At 33.4% G+C, this 19,050-nt stretch overlaps 2 protein-coding genes across 2 annotated transcripts; both read right to left on the bottom strand.

The window, feature by feature from the left end:
• Positions 1-2,652: 2,652 nt before the first annotated feature.
• On the bottom strand, positions 2,653-12,383 carry LOC139839837 (protein EXPORTIN 1A-like). Its single transcript, XM_071830007.1, has 32 exons — positions 12,155-12,383; positions 10,877-10,993; positions 10,513-10,605; positions 10,341-10,412; positions 10,154-10,261; positions 9,981-10,063; positions 9,747-9,885; positions 9,571-9,639; positions 9,401-9,478; positions 9,227-9,289; positions 9,063-9,107; positions 8,825-8,932; positions 8,497-8,595; positions 7,783-7,986; positions 7,086-7,145; positions 6,896-7,006; positions 6,716-6,813; positions 6,455-6,563; positions 6,208-6,273; positions 6,005-6,103; positions 5,801-5,881; positions 5,638-5,727; positions 5,431-5,516; positions 5,264-5,344; positions 5,012-5,194; positions 4,746-4,812; positions 4,500-4,610; positions 3,877-3,984; positions 3,645-3,782; positions 3,410-3,547; positions 3,238-3,342; positions 2,653-3,126 (listed from the first exon to the last, which is right to left on the bottom strand). Exons 1-32 carry the CDS (start codon positions 12,251-12,253, stop codon positions 3,004-3,006), a joined length of 3,231 nt encoding a protein of 1,076 aa, XP_071686108.1. The 5' UTR covers positions 12,254-12,383; the 3' UTR covers positions 2,653-3,003.
• Positions 12,384-14,627: 2,244 nt separating this feature from the next.
• Positions 14,628-18,826, bottom strand: LOC139844514 (uncharacterized). Its single transcript, XM_071834736.1, has 7 exons — positions 18,625-18,826; positions 17,235-17,336; positions 16,638-16,752; positions 16,276-16,391; positions 15,930-16,115; positions 15,294-15,427; positions 14,628-14,922 (listed from the first exon to the last, which is right to left on the bottom strand). The coding sequence occupies exons 1-7, from the start codon at positions 18,771-18,773 to the stop codon at positions 14,741-14,743; spliced, it is 984 nt and encodes a 327-aa protein (XP_071690837.1). The 5' UTR covers positions 18,774-18,826; the 3' UTR covers positions 14,628-14,740.
• Between the last annotated feature and the right edge of the window lie 224 nt (positions 18,827-19,050).

Here is a 19,050-nt window from a genome sequence, read left to right as displayed (position 1 = left end):
TAAGTGAACACAAGTACAGGAAAACAAACATTCTACATACGAGTTTAGAACAAAATCCTCAATTCGATTATCATTAGTTACACTTGCTGGGTGTAAGCGAGAACTTATGTTGTATGGATCCATATGGGTTTGACAAACCCTCATTCAAACGGTTCGCTACCGTTTACGAATGAAATATATTTTCGAGAAACAGTGTATGTTCTAGCACTAAGTGATGTGGTTCAATGGAAGGAAATGTTAAGCATTGATAATTGGGTGCTCGTGAAACAAACTTTTGGAATGTATTACTATTATTTCATTGATGCAAATCTTGTGGTTCACTTGTACTTACTTACTTAAACCTATGATTTCACCAACGTTTTCGTTGACAGATTTCTATGTTTTTCTCAGGTCTTGCACGATATGTGATACATGCTTCCGCTCACTATTTGATACTTGCATTGGATGTCGTGTATACATGCATTTCATGGAGCGTCTTTTGACTTCACTTTAAACCGTGTCGCCTAGATTTCATTTGTACTTATAACCTTGTAACTTAACTTTTGGTTGAACAATTCTTGTAAACTTTGGAAACAATCTTTATTTTGAAATGAAGGCGACATATTTTGGTCAAACATTGTCATAAAGACTTATGACCATGCAATGGGACCCACGTAGACGACGCCGTCACTTGACGATTTGTCGGGGTCGCTACAAGGTGCCTCTTGCTCCCTTGCTTCCACCTGGGAGCAAGGATGAAGGAGCAAGGCACCTTGCTCCCAGGTGGAAGCAAGAGAACAAGAGGCACCTTGCATCCTTGCTTCCCCCTGGGAGCAAGGGAGCAAGGTGCCTTGCTCCTTGCTCCCAGGTGCAATCAAGGACGCAAGGCGCAAGGGAGCAAGAGGCACCTTGCTCCTTGCGAGGGCATATTGGCAATTTTTTTTATTTTTGGGCTCTCATGCAAATAAGGTCAAAAAATGGATATTTTGGGGATAATCCCTAAATAAAAGGTTTTGGTTGGATTTATGTTTTTATATTGATTTCTTAGTTATTTAGGGAGTATTATAATTTCATTTCATATTCAATATTATAAGCATCCTCTCAATTGCATATTTGCTTAAGGTAAGATTAAGAATGATGGGCGAGAGTACTAGGTGATTGACACATACCACTTAAACAATTAGGAGTGTCTACTTTAGGAGCTTAAATTCGTAGAGCATAATTTTTTTACAAGCTCTAGTCTTGACCTTTTGTGTTCATAGCACTTGTGATTGTGTTACTTTGAAGAAGTTGTTGCAATGCTTTTCCATCCGTTCCTTGGTGCGGTTGCTGGTTCTTGTTTTTTTTTGCAAGATTCGCCTTGCTGGGATCGAAGGAAAGACGAGGATTGGGCATCCAATCAGTTGGTTTCTCGAGGATCTTCCAAAATGTTTCCATAGTGTGTCCAGGGCGCCTGCAATGATCACACCAGTCTCCCATTATGTTGTTGAGAACCTCCTAAACTGTCATCTGAGTTCAAAGCTTGTGGTCGACGCCCTCCATTACTTTACGACGACTCTCCTCCCGCCTAACCTTCGAGAAGACCTCTTGAACGCTAGGCAGTGGTCTTTTACTAAGGATTCTGCCCTGCACTTCATCTAGGATCAGACCAAGGAGAAATTTGTAGACCCTTTCGGTCTAGAATTTCGTGGTAGACAGTTCCATTTTTTTTTTTTTTTCCTATCATCAAAGGCATCTAGTTGCTGCCGATACCAAAGGTGGTGAAGTAAGACGTGACAGATAATTTTCCATCACGGAAAATTCTTTTAATTCAAAGATAATCAGAGTATTATCTTTGTTAGAGAAGGTTTCATGAGAAGCTTCACAGATCTCTTGTGCTGTTTTGTACTTTAGTAGTACATAAAATTTTCACCTACTAATTTACTAGTTTATTTACTAGTACTAATTAAACCAAGCTAGTGACTATGTTTGCATCATATCAAGTCTCCTTCAGTCCTTCCCCAAGACTAAGACGACATAAGAATCTATCTATCTATCTATCTATAGTTTCTACTAAAATTCTATAATGATAATGTCATTATTAGGTTAATTCTTTTATTAAAAAAAATTAAAAAATAAAAGAAAAAAAATCTAAGCATGGTGGGTGATGTCATTAATCTAAATAACTTTGAATATAAATTAAATCTTATTAATTAATTATTATTAATATTAATCTTATTAATAATTATTTTAATTAAATTATTTTGAATTATATTAATTTATTATTTTGATTTGAGTACGAAGGTATAGAAGCTAGGTAGAAAGAAACTAATTCTAAATTTATATTTTAATTTACACTTTTAAAATAAAATTACAACCAATATTATCTCTTATGATTGGATGTGAATTGTTTAATATGCATTTCAAGTGTTTGATGAAATGCTCAGCTGACGAGTTTTTTAGTCGGATTCTGTGGTTCCACGATTCATTAAACTAAACGACTTTAGCATTTACGTTCAGTCAATACCTAAAACATATCATTAAACTATTTCGTTTAAACAAACATGTGGTTCTACGTGTCATTTCACTAGTTTGATTATTATCCTTGTAACGTGTGAAAAAAATATAATTATAATAACACAAAAAAAAAACAAAAAAACCATGGAAACCTTGGCCCACCCAATAACGCAAGACTTTCACAATTTTTTGTATTTAAAAATAAAAATCTGCAAAACTTTGCTAGCAGTCTATTGTCTATATAGTAAGTATACGTTACACAATTTGAAAACCAATAAGAGAAGAGCTGGCAGGTATACCTAACTAACATTCTCTCTTTCAGAAATTCCCACACAAACATTCCTTTCCTACAACAGAATCTTCTATACTAGTACTAGTACTACTCCACACATCCCCCAAATGCCTTTCTTTTGTATCCAAGACAAGATACTTTATCCTCAATCAAAATACAACAAACATTTACCAATTACCACACTGCCCCCCCTCCATTAGTAAGTAGTAAATCATACGACTAGTCATTATTTTATTTTATGAATCAACCATCTCATCTTGTATTTCATTTGGCGCAATTAGTCCAGGTATGCTAAGCATCCGTTGTCTCTCTCTTTCTTTCTGTGCAGCAGCTTCTTCTGCATATAGATCCTTGTTATCCTGCAAAGGTACATTTTCACCATTATAACTGTCAACTTTCTGAAATGACAAACTAATTATAGATCTTTATTAACCGTTTGTAATTTTAATACAGAGTGTTGGGTTGCTTACCTGAGTTGAAAATTCCTTAGACTGCACAAGAAAGTCCCTTATGTGGTTCTTGAATGTAGAAAGATCAGCTCTCGACTCAAACAATCCATTAACAAACCTAGTAACCTGTTATGGATTCCTCAATTAATGTTTTTACCTGTTAAATGCTTTAGGAAAAAAATAAAGTTATTACCTCTGATGCTGGTATATTTGGAAAAGAGCCACACAGAAGCTTAATGGTATACTCTCGAACAAATATACCATTACTAGGGTAAGAGTATGAAACTGTAGATGCATCCCATAAAGGTTCCGTCAGTGAACCAGATTCCACCTGAAATCGTAACGGTTAAGTATTTCAAGTCTTTGGATTAATATTTAATACTAATACTAATAGTCACTTTATAAGATACGATAGGAGAATGAAGTACCAGGCAGAATAAGTGCTGCAACACTAAGACATGCAGCTTGAAACCAGGTTTGTGAAATGTGTCGGTTAGAACAGCAAATATTTCTTGCACAATCAGCACAAAGTAGGACCGGTAGAACTGATTGCAAAACTCAGAATTCTGCTAGGTTTGAAAACGGAGCTTATAAAATTAATCATGCAAACAATTATAATACATAGCAAGTATATAAGATTTGAGAATCATATAAATCAACCTGAAAGTTCTTCAGCATCTCTAACAACAGAATAAGCCCAGTTTCAGCAATGTTTCTTTCTGTGTGTCGGAAAGCCCACATGACAGAATCCATAACAAGCTTTAATTGCTGATACATAAAAGAAAGTTTATATTAAGGAACGCCATGTAGGACAAGAATTTGGATGTAGATAGAGAGGTAGCAAGTTTGACCCATCTATAATTTTGTATACCAAAATGTTGATCTGAGGCAGGGTTTATCTCTAACAGGTCAAATGGGTTGGGCCAAAAAGATTTTACTATAGACCCATTTTGAACTATCTAAAAGATTAAAATATGTTCTTGTGTCACAGCTAGTACCATGAACTATCAAAAGATTAAGATACATTCTTGCGCTCACTTAAATCCAAATCGTTTTGGCACATATTTTAAATTACTCATTGTTGGCCAATAAACACTTTTGTGGTTCCAATATTAGGCATAGAAAAGAGTACAACCCAAAGTCGGATTCAAAAAGTGCTATATTTTAATCGTGCCGCACACCCCGCCCTCGGTGGGATTGGGTACTGTTGTTGTAACAAACTATAATTACAAAAATGAGTAAAAGAGAAACAGTCGGTTTAAAAGATAAATCTCAAAACAGACCTCAGGGGACAACAGGATTAGTGCCCGAAAACAATACGTAGCAATGGCCCGAAGTAAAGAAAAGAACTTGAGCCGATGTTCGGGATAATCTTCAAAATTCTTGGTTATCATCTGTACCAGATATAAAGAAGTGTCAAACATAAGAGACATATAATAAGACCAAGCATGATACAGGACCTCGTGAGCAACCTCCTTGTAGAGTTTGTTAACAATTCAACATGAAGAAATGAACCTAAATAATCTCACCTCTAGGGTGCACTGGAAGACAGCTTCAAATATACGTGGAACGTCGTCAATCATAGCTATCTTGTACCTACATTTTGGGCAGAAACAAAAAAAAAAGCAAGTCAGGTTCATTAATAGGTCAAAATTCATTCAGTCGGTCATAGACAGGGTAGAGTTGGGTTGAATTGTGAACACTTTTTAACTTAGAATTATCGTGCTACGATTAATAATCACTATTACTACAAATAATAATTAATAACATCAAAAAGACGTTATCAAAAACATACTTATTAATAATTGTAGCAAAGAGAGACAAAACTTCCGATTCTCGAGCATCGGGCAAATTCCGAGCATAATCACCAAGCACTGGATCCATCATTGGGGGCACAAATTGCTTTCCTATTTGTGGTTGATCTTCAGCCTTATCCAGAAATGTCTCAATCAGCTTCAGTGTTTCCCTCTTCACAGATCTGTTGAGTCAAACAGCGACTTAGATATAAACATTCAACGTTCAATCCTGTATATCATTAACATCGTACCTCAAAAGTTTTACATAAGATGTCCTAGATGCGTAGGGCCCGCCTTCAGCAATGCTGGATGATATTAGCTCACTGTACATTCTGATCAACACGATAATATAAAGGTAAACAATCATTAACCACTGCAAAACAATTAATTCTACAGCGAATAGGTGCCTGAAACGTACTTGTAGACATTAAGCATGTCCAAAAATATGAGTGTGATCTGAGACAAAAAGTGTGTTCCGAGTGCACTGGCAACACTTGTGTTTGTCTGCACAGAACAAAAAAATTATAAACTGCCTAACAGTAAATGAATGATATCACAGTTAACTCGTATGACAAGTATGACAGATGGGTATAAAAGAAGATTAATATGCTTATGAGTGGCAAACCTGCAATATATTAAGAACAGTCCTAATGACATCTTGATCCTTTAAGAAATCAACACTGCCACGCGCATGTCCTATAATTTCAGCCCATTTCTGCAAAAAAAACTCAGTCATACAACATAATATTGGTCTACATTAAAAGTACGCTCAACTAAAAGAATCTTACCTGATTAGGGAGAGTCATCAGCCTCTGTAAGTATTCCTCCCGCTTTATAGCCTCGGATTCTGCTTGAATCATACAACCAACCTACCACAGAAAAATATGAATTAAAGAAATGTAGTAAACTAAATTTAACTTTAGTGAACTAAACAATATTCAAGAACAAAATTTAAAAACACTGTATGAAGTAACCAGGACATCTGGACTTACCGATTCATAAAATGTATGTATCTGATGTGGCTCGAGGTCCATAATTGTGTTCGGAAGACTAGTAAGCAGTTCTGAGACAAATGGCTCACTCTCACCAACCTAAAACAACACAAGATGTTAAATTAAAATATTGATATAGAATGACATGTATTCAACAAGTTATGAAACAGATATTTAAATCAAAATATATACTTCATTATTACCTGCACTATAACAAACTTGCGCTTGCATTTCTGTACAATTTTCAAAAATGTGTCACATGCCATATCCTGACAAGATAAGCAAGTAAACTCCATCAGATAAAAACTATAAACTTAAGTTTAGAAAACGAGAAGAAGTCTGCTTATTGAGCCCTAAATGCGCATGTGTAATTGGAAGGTGCTAGATCTATATACCAGATTCTGATATAAATAGAACAGAATAAGAACAAGCATGAAAGCAATAAATAACCTGAACCCCAGGGTGTGTTTCGTGCATGAACTCAAACAACTTGTTTACAACAGTTTTCAAAAACTTCCAGTGGGCTCTCAGAAATCTTGGATATTGCCCAACAACATACCTAGCAATTCACCAAAGCAGTAGAACATTATAGTTGCAAAGATTCTAGATTCTTTAAACAATTTCAGCAATGTTGGCAGTTTAAATAATGAGAAGCAGTTGAATGATAGATGTTTGAGATATTAAGCGCGATAATACATCAGAGAAACATACATTATATTACTTGCAATAACAGCTTTGTTATCCTTTCCTTTTATTATTTCACAAAGATTTAGTAGATCACGAATAACCATGACAAGAAACCTATTCTCCTGCCAAAGATACAAAACAATAACAAATATGATACTATATAATATAATGCGCATGAAACATGATAAATTGTATGATATTTACCTGATCTTCTAACATGGATCCAGATATAGATCCTATTGCCCAGCATAGGGTGTTTAGGTTGTTCCATGTCCAATCCTCACCATTCAGTTGTTTGCTTAGCTTCCTCAACATCTGTTTGGGAAAAAATAGTTATTATATAAGCATTAGCTAAATGCAACAATATATGAACGAAGTTCACGATAAAACATACCTGCTTCTCAGTGTCCATGTGATCAAGATGCGACAAGTAGATGAGTGTTTCTCTCATTATCTGCAAACAATATACTTTAGCCATACAAAGATCACTGGTTTTTTATTTATATGTTTTACTATATAGTAAAAAACTAGTGAAATGACCCGTGGAACCACGGGTTTGTTTAAACGAAACAGTTTAATGAAATGTTTTAGGTATTAAGTGAACGTAAATGCTAAAGTTATTTAGTTTAATGACCCGTGGAACCATAAGTCCGACTAAGAAACTCGTCAGCCGAACATTTCATCAAACACCTAAAATGCATATTAAACAATCCACATCCAATATATGTTTTACTATATATTGGTTGTCATTTTATTTTAAAAGTGTAAATTAAAATATAAATTTAGAATTGGTTTCCTTCTGCCTAGCTTTTATACCTTCTCGTACTCAATTCAAAATAATTAATTAAAATTATTCAAAATTATTTACATTTAATAATTAAAATAATTATTAATTATTAATAAGATTTAATAATAATAATTAATTAATAAGATTTAATTTTAATTCAAAATTATTAGATTAATGACATCACCAACCATGCATAAATTTTTTTTCTTTTTCTTTTTGATTTTTTCTTAACAAAGAAATTAGCCTAATAATGACATCATCATTGTAGGATTTTAATATTAACTATAGATAGATGTAACATTACCTTATACTGAACAAGAACATCATTGTCTTTCAAGGTTTCACGAACAATATTCCCATTTTCATCTTCAACGATTAATACCTCTTCAGGTTTTGCCATACGGGATATCATAAGCAGTCTCAACTTTGACATGGACCCCGCATAGAGTTGCCGTCTTTGCATCAGTTGTGTACCATGACCATCAGCCATACCCGGAATCATCGGATTCTAAAGCAAAAGAAGCCAAATTTTATATAAGTCCAAAATCAGTCGTGCAAAAGAAAACAAGTACTTGCACATTGGAATTAATATGCGCATAAAATAATAGTAAAAAACATGCAGATCAAGTGGGTTGGGTACATATCAAGATGAGTCTGGAACAAAACGAATAATTTTGAGTACTGATCTAACGTTTGACCAGCCAATATCTTTTCTCCAAGTATCATATTTTATTAAAGTAAACAATAATATGATTACTTATGTTTTACAAGATTATATATAATGTAAATGCTTTTTTCTCTTGACTACTATACAGAAGTTTTCAGGAGGTTGTAAGCATTTGAATACACATTGGGAGACTTTCAACCCATTTGGCATATCCAACGTGTTTCCTTCATAGCTAATTTAAACTACTTTAACTGTTTGACCCATTAACAATAATAAAAAACTAGCCCAAAACTAATCTGTTTTTATATTTTCATAATTGAAAGAACTATGTTGCGAGGGAACATAATCTACCTGAATTCCCATCAAGTTTGCAGTTGCTGCAGGGTTCTCAAGATTATGGTTTGCCTCAAAAAGCTCTAACACAAAGGAGTTCCAATAGTCCAAGCAAACCTGCTCCAAAACAATGACAAATAATGATATATAAAACAGAAAAAACCTTTCTTTTGCATTAAAACAACCATATTATCATTAAAAAAAAGCAGAGCTTATTACCGCTAAGGAACTTTACCAATTTCCAGAAGAAGAAAAAATATGCAATATGCAATGTTCAATATAATGGCCATAAAAACTGGAATATTCAATTCCATATTCATAGAGAAGACAAAACAATGCATCATACCTTGAAAACTTCTGTATCATCCACATAAGAAATATTCAAGAGATACTCAAGGCCCATCAAAAGTGCAGCTACGTTCTCTTGGGTAGATTCCAGGATGCGGATATGAAACTGCATATTCAAGCATTAACCATAAGTGCCCAATCTAAAAACAAAGGCTGGGTTTAAAATAAGTATAAATGGCATACTCAGGTATTAGTCACAAACATAAGGAAACAATTGCATCAAAAGAAAAGCTTGCCTTGAAGAATGAAGTAAAAAACAATGCCAGATTCTGAATAAATGCCTGAAACAGATATAGGAAGAACAAAAGTTATTTTCAAAGTTTATATTATAGTTCATATCCATATCCATATAGCTTATATAGCATCATAGCATGCACTTCCTATTAAACACTACAATCACCTGCTCCTCGCTTGAGCCATTAGCATACACATCCGGTATATTTGTACTGGTTGGAAGAACGACCTAACATAAGTAACACACATTCATGTATGTATTAGTATAAAGGCACAAATATGTAACAAAATACATCACACTGTTTAAAACATATATTCAAATCACACAATTCTGACATACCTGCAACTGGACCATAAAGATGGTGTACATATTAACATATTGTACATTGTAAAATTCTCCAAAATTCAAGGCAGTAACCTGTGCCAATGAATGTGACACAAACATGTTAGTTGCATTTTATTGTATTAAATGCCGTGTATATTTCTTATAATTCCTTACATAAGCATTACCTCTGTCAAGCACTGAAGTGTCAAATTACGATATGATGGCACAGAGAAAAATTTAAGGAGTGTCTCCAGCTGTAACATATAGTAGCATCAGTCACAATTTCATGAGACATGTAACAAGCAAATGCTAATCAAAAGTTAATATGTATGATCAGAGTAATGAAGAAGAAGATACACACCAGTGGAGATTCAAAAATATATCCCAAAGGAATCCATGAAAGGAAAGCGTGTAATGTTGCTAGTGTTGCCCTAATTAGCTCTGTTCTTTGAGATGCTGATAGTACATATAAGCATAACTCATGAATGAGTTGAAACTCGCTGTAACCAACCACAAAGAACAAGCACATTTTAGTTGGAGAATAAGTAAATCAAAATGGGTAAAACGAGAACAATGTGAAAAGTAACATAATTACCTGTTTAGAGATTGTTTAAGCTCCTTGATCTTTTGTTGAGTCATTTCACCCCTAGAGAAATCAAATACCTCTTCACTTAGAAGCTGCAAAAGAACAAACATCACTTAGATCACATATGCTATTACATACAATCATACATTAAGACAAGAAAAGTAGAGACAGATCAGACATACTTTCAGTATTGCCATACAGTTCTCACAAATTGTTTCACTAGTTTTTGCTGCTGTAACCAGGTCTGGGATGAAACTCCGCCACCTGGCAGGCCACTCGTGCTTCAAAATCTGAATGTACATATGTGGGCAATTTCATTATAGTTTCAAAGTGCAAATATTAAAAAATGTGAAGTAAACAACAGCTCACCTGAACTAGTATAACGTTAAGTTTGTTAACATACAGCCTTTCTTGCCGGAAAGAAGCCTCGTTACTCGAAAGCTAAATAAAAAGAAAGGTGATTTTAATTTGGTATGTGACAAACATAATATAAACTATGGTGAAAGGTCCCAAAAACAAGACCAAAGGCAATTAATGATACCTTTACAATAACATCAGATATGTAGTTTTTCATTCCATCTCGTTGCTCAACAGGCAATACATTCCATCTATACTTGATAACACCCTCAAGAACCTGTAAACAGAAAACAAGTGCATTCCACTGGCCATCACAACTACAAGTCTACAAACTGACAACCAGAAATGAACTCGCATGCAGTATCCATGCTTAAGAAGCCTCTACTTTAATTATACAATCAGTTTTATTACATCCTTTAGTTACTGTAACAATTCGTCTTGGGATGCCACTTATTATCTAGTATTTGTGATTTCAACACTTGTAATACATAAAAATAATTTATGACTTATGCAAAAAAAAAAGGAATACGGAGTATCAAAACAGTGACCTGTAAAGCAAAGAATTTGGTGTTCAAGCTCTGCGTACTGGACAGAATGTGAACCACTTGTAGCCACATATCTGGATTGTTCTGCAATTCTCGCAATATCTGATCGGCAGCTGTCCTCTGTATTATTAACATAAATGAATGAGAAAACATACTAAATAATAACCACAACATGATCAACTAGAAGAATGAAATATCACAAGAAGATATCATTACATTAACAAATTATTTAAATACATATTCCACAGCCAAAATTACCAAATGAGTAAATGGATCTTTTATAACAACAATCCAATTAACCATATGCAAGTAGCTGCAATTATCCTGATGCAGAGCCTTAATTAAGTTTATAATAACTAGTCCATTCCAAGTATAAATAGAGACATACGATTCTTGTTGAGCAGAAAAAAAAAATAGATAAATCAATTTTACAAACTACCCCACGGTCTTTATTTACCAGTACACAATATTTGATTCATTGACATTCAGCCTTTTAGTGTAGGATCCTGGTCAAGTCATCATATCCAAAGCTTAGTAATGGCTATCTACCATACTTTCAGTAAGCCTTTTAGTGTAGGATATATTGCCCATTCACGACATAGAAAAATATCTGGTTTTAGTAAAAATTATCTAAGAAATTTTTATTATAATTGGTGCTTCTGATGGTATTAACCTATTTGAAACTTGTATAAGCTGACTCCAGATGTTCAATGTCGTCAATTAAGACAATATTTGATGCGAAATGTCATCTTTTAACTCAGAAAACGTATGCCCTTCCTCAGAAGCTTGTAATCAATGAACAACAGTAATTTATAAGGACTTCTAATACAAACTGATGTAACTACTCAGTCAGTAACTTCAACTGCTACTAACTCGGAGTGCAAATCATACTATATCAACTCAGTAAATAACACTGTTACTTTATACAATTAACCATGGCACGATACACAATCACATGATAAGCGTTACCAGTAGCTAAGTTGAGTCAAATGCAACTGATACAACAACAATCAGATCTTAAGTTCGTCCTCAACCTAATAGTAATCCGTATTCCTTCATGCAAGACGTTAAACAGGTGCATTTTTACACACTAAAACGGAACAAATAATGTACAGTATCATCATAGGGTCCATTAACAAGATGAACATGAATATAAGTAGGTCAGAAAATTATCAAGTAACATCAAATAAAAAAACTAACAAAAATTGTGTCACTGAATCACATTAATCTTCAGGTATTAAATTAATTATTAGGAAAATAATGAAAGTAATTGTGGTGAACCTCATCTTTAGATCCAGTGCCATAGAAGGCAGAAACAGTAGCATCAAGTAACGCAACGTCAATCGGTTGACTTAAATCCCTAAGCTTCTCCGCTGCCATCGCAGAGAAATTAACAAGTGTAAAACCCTAGATTTTGTAGAAGGACTCTGTTTGAAAATGAAAGGAGTGTACGGACGAAACCCTAAAAGGGGAGAAAAGGAAGCAGATGGTATATACAGATACTAGAAGAGAGATAATATAATATAAGTAAGTAAATAAAATTGTAAAATAAAATTAAATAAATAAAAGACAGCTTCAAATTAAAGCAGAAGAAATTCGAGAGAGAGAGAGAGAGAGAGAGAGAGAGAGAGAGAGAGACTTTGAAAGGGGGCCTTCCCTCTTCTTTTATTTTATTTTACTTTTATTTTTTATTATATTATATTTTGATTTTGTTTATTTTTTAACATCCTAAATTAAATTATGATTTACTAAACAAATTTCTAAACATTTTATCATTTTTTTATGTTTATTTTTTCAAATTAGAGATGGTAATGAGTGTGACAATAATTGTAAGTCGTAAGTTGACAATAATTGTAACTCGTAAGTATTCGTTGTGAATGGGTAAACTCACAAAATTTTACTCATGAGTATGAGTATAGATCAAAAGTAATACATGTTGACTGAATAACATGTTTACATGTTATATAACAGTTAAGTTTGACAACATATAATGAAACCATATGTATAAGAAATTAAATAAGAAATTTTCTAATTGCACCTCTAAAGGTATCACTAGTTTATGCAACAATCTTTTTCCTAATAACAATTTTTAGGGTTGTTATTAGAAAATTCTAAAAATTAAATAAATGCAAAACAAAATTGTGGAACAATTAATAAAAATGTGAAATGAATTAATAATTATCAAAATATTTGTTTGTAAGTTTTAGATTCTAATATTTAACTCATTAAAACTTAAGATGCTTTTTTTTAAATTGTAGTAATACAGCAAACAATTAATTTAATTGTGAAATAATTGACAACACCTAAAATATATGCTATTGTAAATTCATCTTATTCCATTTTTTATAAGAAATCATCTTATTCCTAGGGTGTGTTTGGATGAAACTATCTGGAGCTGGAGCTGGAGCTGGTAGTTGGAGCTGAAGTTTATGGGCTAGAGCTGGAGCTGGAGCTTATGGTAGCTGGAGCTTATTATTTTTTATAAGTGTTTGGTAAACTAGCTGGAGTTTATTTTCTAGTTCATAAGCTCTACTTTTTTTCATAAGCTACTAAAAGTAGCTTCTTTTTCTAGAGCTTATGATTTTCATAAGCTCTACTTTTTATGTCTACCAAACAAAGCTTATTACTTGGAGCTTATTAAAATCATAAGCTCAAGCTCTCATAAGCTCTCATAAGCTCCCATAAGCTCTTGCGCCAAACACACCCTAAAAGTCTATCAGCAAAAAAAAATATTTGATAAATAAATAAATATTAAAATAGTAATTATTCATAATAATATGTACACAAGTGGTAATGTCAATTGGCCAATGAGTATGCAGTCACAAAATTTACTGCCTGCTCCAACAAAACTCAATGTCAATGAGGCAAGTTTCTTAGCTTTTACAACATAACAGCTAGTCGAAAATCAATACTCAATGGCCTATGTATTAGACTATTTCTAACCGTGCCTGTGATAACACAAACAGACGGTGCACTTTTTATTGAAAAAGTGGGTTTTGACCGTGACTGTATTTAACCTTCGTTAACCCAAAATGTCAAATATTTGTAGGGTGATGTGTAAAATCTGATTAGAAATTGGGTGAAAAAATAATTTAAATTATTAATATCAAATATGTTTTGATTATGATTGGTTGAATCTAAATCTCACGCTCAAACACATATCGTCAATATACTGACTAACACTTGTATGCGTCAAAAACTAACACCGCGTTAGTTTCCAGCAAAAATGCCATGTGAGTTGACGGATGGAAAGTGACGCACGGATAGGACCCTTCTTATTCGATTTCTTATTTTATTTATCAACGTGTTAAATATAGACGATAATCAATAGTCTGTATTCAAGCGTTCCAGGTCTTTCTTCTTCTCTATATACACTGAACTTGTCCCTTAAAATACCTACATCCATCTCTTTTTCTGATTTGTGTAATTTGTGGCTACACACCAACCCAAAAGCCAAACGGGTATTGAGTTGTATACCACAAAAGTCAATCTCCCTTTTATCATCATCATAATGGTCATATATTAAAGAACGATGTACTATTTTGATTGATATAAATAAATGCCCTTTGTGGTGGTTGCATTATACAAAAGTACCCATTTGATTAATATAATCGTTACATGATTACTTCTTAGTTTGTACTTGCATGATGACTAATAACCTTAACTAATCAACATATAATCTCTTTCCACCAAGCTCCAAATTACTAAAACTAAATTCCACAAAGTAACTATGATAAAATAATAAATTCTGGTCAGTTCAACTAAAGGGTAAACAGCCCTACCAAGCATTAATATTTCATATTCATATATGCACAAAACTTACATTAGATTAGATTAAGCAATAAAAGAATAACCACCACATAAAAATCAAGGGCTTAGTGATATAGACAAAATTAAAGACAATTTAATTTTCTGAATTTTAGCCGTGTCTTGAAGTTGAAACAACACCTCTGTACTCGATCCAAATGTTACCTCATTCCACTCTGAACACAAAGCTCCTTCATTTCTGTAATCTCGTGGTGCACACAAAACTCGAATCTTTGAATCACCTGTATTTAGTCACAACATATGGTCATTAAACAAGGGGCGATTTTGACCCATTTACCTATGGTCGAGTTTTACGGACCAAATGGGTTAAAAACCAAAAAGAGAAGAAGTTAACTCGGTCAAACAAATTACAAGCATTCTGAAATGTAATTAACAACATAAAAAACTCCTAGATCACCTAACAAGAATAAGTTTAAAAGATACTTTTGTAATATCATAGTTTGATATAGTCACATTTAGTATTTCAATTATTTGTAGGTTTAAAAATCGGATACAGAAGTTTTTGTGGGTCAACCCAACCCAACCCACCCATTATTCTATTTAAGGAACCTTTCATCCAACAGAGATGATAAACGAGTGCTTTAGCAAATACCTATATCTAATTTGCTAGTTTCTTGGACGATCATACGACTAACTTTCGATCTCTTTATATTTACGATATCATCTTTCTTCCCTTTGAATTCTAAAAATTCTCCTAAAATGTGTTCGTTGTTATTTAGCTCCAACCTGCAGAAAAAACGATTTAAATACAAAAATAAGTTGCGACTTACGAGCCATCTGTTTAATATCTACAAAACCTTCATTTACTAAATTACTATCAACAATATAGCAATCTCGTCCCATTTACTTCGGAATGAGTCAAATCGATCCCTAATGGTTCAAGCAAGTAGAATTAAAAAAAGCTTGAAAAGGATTTGGTCGATAGTCCATCTACATGTAGATAAATGCATATAACCTCTAAAATCATATTATTATAAATATAAATATAGAATATAGATATAGAATATAGATACATATAATTTACTCCAGTTTTCAAGTAATATACTCTTCGAAATATACTTGAGTATCAGCTTTCTACATAATATGTTATGAACAGAGAATCTTTTGGGTCGACCCAAGCCAGCCTGTTTTGACCCATTAGCAGACCCTCCCATTTTCCCACTGCCTCTAGACATTATGAAAGATATCTCCATTTTCCTAGAAAACAAAAATATATATTTCAACATACCGGTCCCACATTGGAGCAGTACTAAGGATGTAACTAAGGTTCTGTTGTATTGATTTTTGCGTTTCTTTATTACCACAACGTAGAGCACCTTTAATCCAGCCAGATAAGCTCTTTTTCTCATGTTTCAATTCTGCCCATTGCTCATTACTTACAACCTCAGGTGGAAAGTAATCTGGATGGATGGTGCTGAAATTATTTTAAAATTTAATAAACCAAGAACAAAGAATAATAAAGTCAGTTTAAAATTTTAAAAAATCAGTTTTAATGTCCCAAAGTAAAGACAATTATTGTTGATACGTTTTGTGACCATCATGGGTAACTTAAAATGAAAATCATTCATCCGTACCGAAAGTTTGGGTTGGGGCAAATAATCTTGCAGGACAAATATCCATCTGGAAGAGCAACTCCCCTCTGTTCGAAATAAGATTCAAGAACTGCAACTTGCTTTTTGGCCTCCACCATCTGATGCAGATAAAAATATAACCGTGATGTAAGATATGGAGCAAATAATTAATCAATATGTAGCAGTCTCACACTGAGTAAAGTAGTAAACCATATAAGCGTTTACTAGACACTTGACAGGTCAGCAATAAATCATGCTTATATTTTAACTTGTGTCTAAAAGCTTGGATTGACATCATCATTAGTTAATGAAAATTAAGCGATATCACAGCTTATATACAAATTCGAATAGAAAATAATCTTCACCGGATCCTGAAGACGCTCTGTTTTGTTCTTAGAACGATCGATGCAAACGCACGTTCCATCCCCATCAATGGATACAATCCCAGAAGCATTTATTACAGAAACAACCACTGCCTCCCTGAAATTAAAATAAGATTATGTTTTACATATTTAAATAATTATGACTAGCTAGAGGTGGTAAAGTGGACCGGAAGGCAGATTGGGTAATGGGTCAGTTCAGGTATAGCCAAAACATCGTTGGTCCAGGCATTCTTTAATTATCTATAAATATTAGTGTGTCAAATATGACTGCAAGTTTATATTATTATAAGTTAATAAGTAAACTCTATTTAACTGGATATATTAATTTAAAGGGTTTTATGCATTAGAAATAAATATACCTTGAGAGACTTAAAACACATATGAACCATTTCATTTGTAGCTATAATTTTATTTGATTTGTTTGATGCATTTAAAATAGAAACCTATCCCGAATCAACCCATTCAAAAGTAAATTTGTCAAAATTTTCACCTCTATGTCTAATATTGTTTCAGGGAAAGAGAAAATTACATTAAAATGTAAACGAAAAGATATGAATCGAAAGGTAAGATGTAAATTACCGTTTTGTTACTAGGACCAAATCAATATTCTGTCGCGAAGCAGTATCGGAGTCAGGAATACGGAGCCCAACATAAACTTTGCCACGATATAGAGCTTGAAGTCTACAAATGCAGTTTGTGTACATAAGCAAAACAGATGATCAATTGTTAAAAGTACAGATTTATCTCAATTGCTTTTTTTTCACTCACTAACGTCTCTCTGTTTTACTTGCACAGTTCAATCCATAAAACTAAGATTCTGTATCAAGATCATTCAATCTTAACGTAAAATTTCCATAAATATCAAATGAGGATCGTGCAAATTCTACTCTCTCGCATTCCTAGGTACTTAAGAAACTTCAGAACACACTGTATGAAAGGCTACTGTGAATAAGATTAAACAGCTCAGATGATCAAAGTCAATCAATAATCTAACAAGGGGAGTGTTTGAATTTGGCTTCGCATTTGTAAAGTGAGTATGTGATGTTTGTTTTAAAGGCAAGCAATTGTATTAAGCTTAAAAAAATTACACTAGCCAAAAGCTAGCAGATACAATGACAACAAGCGACCACGAACATCAACTATAATGTGATGTTACATTAACATAAGAAAGGCCATTCGAATTTCCTATTAAAACTACTTGAATTTTTTCTTTTTAAATTAGTAGAAGCAAATAATCAGTTGTAACAAAACCAAATTATCTGATTCAAGTGTTCAATTATAGAAATAGAAAAAGAAAAAAAAATAAAATTTAATCCCGAATCCGTTTTGTCACAAATGCTTATGCTTTCTTTACAATGAGCAAAAGTAGATAATCAGCGTAGTATAACGCAAGGTGGAAGATGAAACTAGGATTTGTGTTTGCTATAGTGGACTGTCTTAATTAGATAAACATCTTTTAAGTGTATTCCAATTCTGGTTATGTAATGTAATACCTAAAAACAAATATGGCAGTTTGAATATAAATATTTCTAATACTGCTTCTATCCAAACACTAGAAACTGTATATCTATTGTATCAGAAACAGGTTCATATAATAAAAAAAAAATCTTAAACGGGTTCAAATAACCATCACTAGATAGTCCAGTGGTTGGGGCCCTCAGTTCCTTGCAAGAGGTCTCAGGTTCGAATCCCGTATAGGGCGAATATTTAGTGCTGGCCAGGGATGGGTTGGAAACAGCTAGGGAGGTCATCATAAGAGTATGGGGTCGGATTACTCGCCCTCCTTCCCGGGTAGTCCGAACAAATAATATTACAAGCTCTAATATAATGTTTTAGCTACTAAAAGTTCAAATGTATATCCCTAAAGTTCAGATTGTTAAGAGTATAATCAATGAATCGAAAAATTAATGGAGCTGAAATTGTTAAATAAAATTGCATTAAGTAATAAATAATTGAGAAAATAAAATACCGATCAGCGACGGCGAAAAGAGCATTGGACCCGGTGGTACCAAGATCGATATGTTCTTCATCATCATCATCATCATCGTCATCATCGAAATCGAAGACCAGGCTTGCAAATCGGAAGATAAAAAAACCGAAGATTACTGGCGTCCACATCAGTGATACTGATCGCTGTAATTATTACTCCATATATCTAAATGTCCCCCAAATCAATAAATCAATAGCACCCCTCATAATTTTCACACACCCACCTGGAACTTTTTATATTTCCCTGCAAATGAATAGTACCCCTCATAATTTTCACACACTCACCTCGAACTTTTTATATTTTCGCAACTCAACTCCGTCCTCTATACTACTTAACTTTATACCTTTTATAAACTTACCACAAAGTTTTCACATTTTATAATTTAATCATTAAACTTCTCGTTCA

This window comes from Rutidosis leptorrhynchoides, chromosome 4, assembly GCF_046630445.1.
Source record: "Rutidosis leptorrhynchoides isolate AG116_Rl617_1_P2 chromosome 4, CSIRO_AGI_Rlap_v1, whole genome shotgun sequence".
Lineage (NCBI taxonomy): Eukaryota > Viridiplantae > Streptophyta > Magnoliopsida > Asterales > Asteraceae > Rutidosis > Rutidosis leptorrhynchoides.
The sequence above is the reverse complement of the archived record's forward strand: the minus strand, read 5'-3'. Positions and strand labels throughout refer to the sequence as shown.

Coding starts and splice junctions, on each gene's coding strand:
- LOC139839837 (XM_071830007.1), bottom strand. CDS start 12,253: ATGGCAGCGGAGAAGCTTAGGGATTTAAGTCAACCGATTGACGTTGCG. Junction 10,064..10,153: donor ACTGTATGGCAATACTGAAA/GTATGTCTGATC, acceptor GTTCTTTTGCAG/CTTCTAAGTGAAGAGGTATT. Junction 5,882..6,004: donor TACATACATTTTATGAATCG/GTAAGTCCAGAT, acceptor TTTCTGTGGTAG/GTTGGTTGTATGATTCAAGC.
- LOC139844514 (XM_071834736.1), bottom strand. CDS start 18,773: ATGTGGACGCCAGTAATCTTCGGTTTTTTTATCTTCCGATTTGCAAGC. Junction 16,753..17,234: donor TTGGTCCTAGTAACAAAACG/GTAATTTACATC, acceptor TTTTAATTTCAG/GGAGGCAGTGGTTGTTTCTG. Junction 16,116..16,275: donor TGCCCCAACCCAAACTTTCG/GTACGGATGAAT, acceptor AAATAATTTCAG/CACCATCCATCCAGATTACT.